General features: G+C 51.5%; 1 protein-coding gene across 1 annotated transcript; it reads right to left on the reverse strand.

Moving 5' to 3' along the window:
• Positions 1–518: 518 nt before the first annotated feature.
• Positions 519–3797, reverse strand: LOC108863625 (ATP-dependent RNA helicase DDX51). Its single transcript, XM_029112710.1, has 12 exons — positions 3783–3797; positions 3508–3605; positions 3305–3400; positions 3146–3201; positions 2918–3054; positions 2692–2807; positions 2385–2568; positions 2145–2250; positions 1869–2010; positions 1283–1782; positions 841–1036; positions 519–721 (listed from the first exon to the last, which is right to left on the reverse strand). Exons 1-12 carry the CDS (start codon positions 3795–3797, stop codon positions 580–582), a joined length of 1788 nt encoding a protein of 595 aa, XP_028968543.1. The 3' UTR covers positions 519–579.
• Positions 3798–4883: the final 1086 nt, after the last annotated feature.

Consider the following 4883-nt stretch of genomic DNA (forward strand, 5'->3'; position numbering starts at 1 on the left):
CTTTCCACAGTGATTCCATACGCGATCCCGTCGATCGCCTCCTGAGGTATATCCTTGGTGCAACGGGAGCCTCTTCAGATTATTGACCGGCTCGATGCTGGCTCCGAGGATTTCGCCCCGAAGCAAATTAGATCCATGACGTGGACCTACTCTACGAGGCGGGGCATATCGCTTGATGAGATGTCGAACGCAATCGCTGATGTCGATTGCAGTTCCGCGAAACGTCTGGCTCGGATCTGCGGATGAATCGAGAGAAATATCGCAGGATCAAAGTTCAGACCGGAACTCTCGATTGCGAGAGGAGTACGCTCGGGAGGAGCGATGTCATCTGCGTCGGATTTTCCCTCGTTTTTTTCCGACCAGCCAAGGTAATTGATTTATTCGAACCGTGACTAAGAGAAGATTCGCGGGTAAACGACTCTGCCTCTTGGCGCTGTGGATAGCCCGGATAGGCAATAATCGCTAACTAGAAACGCCGCGATCCCCGTTCTAAAGAAGCGAATCTCATCATGGCGGGATTTTCCGGGAAGCCGTTTATTACATGAATCATCACAATACAATACTATCGCCATGGGAGCGTCATGTCTTAGTTTTCAATTTTGGGTGGATGGCCTTCCTGGCGGAAGCCAGAGCTGCTTCGTAGTTCTGGTAGAATTCTCTCAAGCTCGACGGATCCCATTGGAATTCCTTCACCTTGCTGTTGGATATCGCTTTCAGAGTTCTGGAACGAGACGTAGAATGATTCTCTAATGAGCGAGGATCATATCGTTGAGCAAATCTTCGTGGACAGATCGGCGAAGAGAGGCGAAGAGACGCGGCCGACGGGAGGAATCAACTCACTTTGATAGTTTGGCGTTCTCAGCGGGACTTAGCAACACCAACGATTTCCCTTGCTTGTTTGCTCGAGCTGTTCTGCCAACCATGTGGACATAATCCTCTGCGGAAGTCGGTGCGTGATAGAGTACGACATGTTCGACACTCTTGAGATCCATTCCTCGCGAGAGAACTTGCGTGGCAATGATCATGTCGCAAAGTCCTGAAACCGAGAATCTCTGTGCGTGTAATAGGAGGCACTCACAAACCTCTCTCAGTTTACGAATTATCCATAATAAGCGCTCGGCCCCCGTCACGGCCTTCGAGCCGGGAATGCGCGGCACTCTCGACCACCCATCGGGAACAGTGAATGAAACTACCCGAAACTACGCGGGAAATCACCGCTATGGTCACAGGCCGTGACGGAAGTCGAGGCTTCTAGTCATACATGATGAGTAGAGTGGAATACCTTCGTCGAAATCGGCCAACGCTTTCTGTCGCTGCCGTTTCTTCATATCGGCGCTGAGATCCACGACCTTGCAACTACCCATGAATTCAATAACGATTCGGAGTCGATGACACTCCTCACGGGATCGCGCGAACACAATCATGCGACCCATTTTCTGATGAACGAAGAGCCACCACACCAGAAGAGGTCGAACATCGATATCGCAGAAGATCTTTCGTTCCTCGAGGGAGTCGGGGAGGGCGAAGGCTTTGTCGGATCGGTTCGCATGCTCAGCTTTCGCGTGGAACACTCGGGGATAGAAGAGATTTACGTGACGCAACTTCTCAGGGTCCGACATGAGAGTCGCTGAGTAGAGGAGTTTGCGCAACGGAAGGCTGTGAGCATCCATGGTGCAGCAACTTATGGCGGTGGGTCGGGAACGTTCGAAATTCCCGATTTCCGAACAACGACAGCGCGCCGAGTCATCCACATAAATGGCATTTTCCACTTCCCGGATGAGACTGCGGGGAAAAGGAATATCTTACACATCTTATTCGACCGATCCGTTATCCGTTTGCCAGAAGGAAAGCGAGAGCTGAAAACTCACCCATGAATGACCATGTCGACCATGCGATCCGCTTCGTCGAGCACCAAATGACTGACGAGTCTCAAATTGAAACCCGGAGTCAATCTCAAGTGATTCAGAAAGGTTTTGGGGGTCGCGATGACAACATCTACTATCGGATGCCCTGAGGGAAGAATCGAAATCTGTTCTAGTTCTCAAACTGAGCAGGGGCTCCCCGTGACGTGGCCGGTCGACACGGATGGGAGACAGGCAATGAGTTCGTCAAGATCGACGACTTGAAGAAAGACTTGCACATACCTCTCTCGAGCAATGTTTTCACTTCTTCGGAATGGCTCTTCAGACCCGTCAGTAGAGCTGCGGATAGCTGGAAAGGCGCTGCGTAGCGCGTGAAAACATCGTAGACCTGTGGAAGTGTAGCTGGTAAAGTTCGATGCATCTTACGGACCAAGTCCTGGGAACCGCCGGATCGCGAATCCCCGCGAGTCTTGTGACTCCTCTCATACATCGATTCGACGATATCCCGGGGAATCGGCCCACCTGTTTTGCCAGCTCCGAAGTTGGAAGGAGGATCACAGCTCTGATGGCTTTCTCGAAGAGCCCCTTCAACAATTTGATCAGGGGCAAAACGTAGGCTAGCGTTTTTCCGCTTCCAGTTGGCGCGGCCACACAGATGTCTCTCGGCGGCAAGCCCATAATATCGTAACGTGGATCTAGAAGTTCTCTGTAGATGGACAAAGCAGGCGTTATCGAACGTCCGAGAGGAGATCGCATCGGACGACATTAAAACACATCAAAACTTCAAAGTCGCTCTGCCGGGTTCCTTCCCGACGGAGGCTAAGCTCACCTTATCACCTGTTTTTGCATCGGGAAAAGACCCGTTATGCCATCATCCCGCAGTAGACGAATCAAGGATTTGCCAAGGACGTCCACATCTTCGTCTAGATTGCCGCATGCTTCTACCTGTAATCATAGAGCTCGGTAGGAAAGCAATCGCGGAATTTGGGGTCATAGCTATTCCGTGATTCGTCGTAGCCCGGAAGGATTGAGTCCCGAGAGAGAAATCTTGTCACCTTTGCGGATACGGGCACCGCCTGTTTCACCCAGAGCGGAAGACCGGCCACGAGGGCTGCCTTTTTCTCGACCTTGGTGTCAGCACCGAGAGGTTGGAAAAACACTTCATCGGGTTCCTCCTCTGCTCTAGGTTCCGCTGGAAGATTGAGAGCGTTTCAGTCACCTTGTCAAATATTGTCAGAGCTGCTTCCACGTACGACTGGAAATCGGCTGCAGTAAATACTTACTTCCAGCTTCTGCCTCGGAGTGGGGAATCTTTTCCTGAACTGGTTTCGTCGGTGACCTGAGATTGACAAAATCGATTGAGCAGCGTCTCAGGCGTTAACGATGCCTATGCAGTCCCGTGACCCCTGCGCAAGGGGGGGGGGGGGGCGGGAGATACACACCTAGCTGCACTTTCGTCCTCCGAGGACGACTGACTGGAACTCTGCACGACATATTCCGTGGTTTTCGCTGAAGGATCCGTCTTCTCTCGTTTCAGCCTGTGGAATGAGGTCGGAGTTAGAGTATCTGATAACGAGCGACGGCTTACTTCGTGGTGTTGCAAAATCCTGCTCGAAGCTCGTATCGGCCCGGCTGCCAAACTCACTTCCGTTTCTTCGACGGAGGTTCGTCCTCGGTGGTCGAATCATCCGAAGATTCCTCTTTGTTCTCTTTCGATGGGGCTTTTATCGCCTCGTCCTCCCCCTGACGCATGAAAAATTGAAGGATTTTGGGAATTATAGTCTCCTCTATTATGGTTGAATGATTCTTTCCTCACAACTGCGACGTTTGCTCTCACCGGTCTCCTTTTCCACCGATTATGCAGTCTACTCGGCAATAAACTGTTCCGATTCGACCTGATTCCTGATTTGCGACGCTTACTTTCCTCATCGACATTGCCACGGGCTCCCTCATCGGGTTTGTCCAAGGCGCAAGCATCATCACTGTCTGATTCTGAATCACATGTTTTCACGCGCGCTCCGGACTTTCTCGATTCGCTGGCTGCATTCGTGGATTCTGCCACACCGAGTGAAGCTCTCTTTAGGAGTCCCTTCAGTCTCTCCTTCACTAGGGCCTCTGGTACTTCTGGCGCAGACCTCGTACCGGGAGAATGAAGTCAGAATTATTCGAGTGCCCATCTCCCTGATATCGTCAATCCATCAACAATAACAACAACAAGAGCACGTGGCTGGATATCTCCCATCGCTCACCTCCCGAAGCGCATTTTCATGCGGAAACCTCGCTGACTCCCGAGATAAGATCGATCACCTTGCTAATAAGACCCTCGACACTTCATCCGGCGTGCTGGTTCTCTCGAGACCGGGGCGCTCGAACGACGTTCACGCCAGAGTATGAACCTACTTTCTCGCTGAACGAGTGTTCGAAGAGCCGAGACCGGCCACAGTCAAGTCGATTGTGTTTTTCTGGGCATCCAGGCGGAGATCACCAGCATCATCTTCAGCCGATCCGCCTGCGCGGGCGGATGCGCCTGAACTCCTCAAAAGAACCATAGAATGACCAATCCGTAGAATGAAGATTTCAAATAGGTATACGACCCGGATTCACGCAAAGGAAAGGAGGCAGCACAAAAAGTCGGAAGTTTCGGTTGACACTCGAAGAGACACATCAGATACTGCCGGAAAAGTCGAAGAAGCGTCGAACAATTAGCCGTGAGGGATATTACTGGCGCAGAAATCGCGGGGGACAAAACGAACGAGCGGATCTGAGCTCATCAGCATCTCGAGCTTACTTCTCTCGACACTGCGCTCATCTATGCGCTCTCAATTCTATTTCGCTCGATTTATCCCGCTCGCTCCGTCTCGCTTCTCCTCGACAACCCTGAATTCTGGATCCTAGCCTTGAGAAGTCGGACCTCCTCGAGTAACTGATCATTTCCCGACCATTGTCCACACCCTATTTCGTCAATCATCACGCTCGAGATTTTGGCTCTCTAAACAGCTAGAGTAGTATTTCGATCGAGAC

The sequence above is a fragment of the Galendromus occidentalis genome, unplaced genomic scaffold, assembly GCF_000255335.2.
Source record: "Galendromus occidentalis unplaced genomic scaffold, Mocc_1.1 scf7180000075731, whole genome shotgun sequence".
Classification (NCBI taxonomy): Eukaryota; Metazoa; Arthropoda; class Arachnida; order Mesostigmata; family Phytoseiidae; genus Galendromus; species Galendromus occidentalis.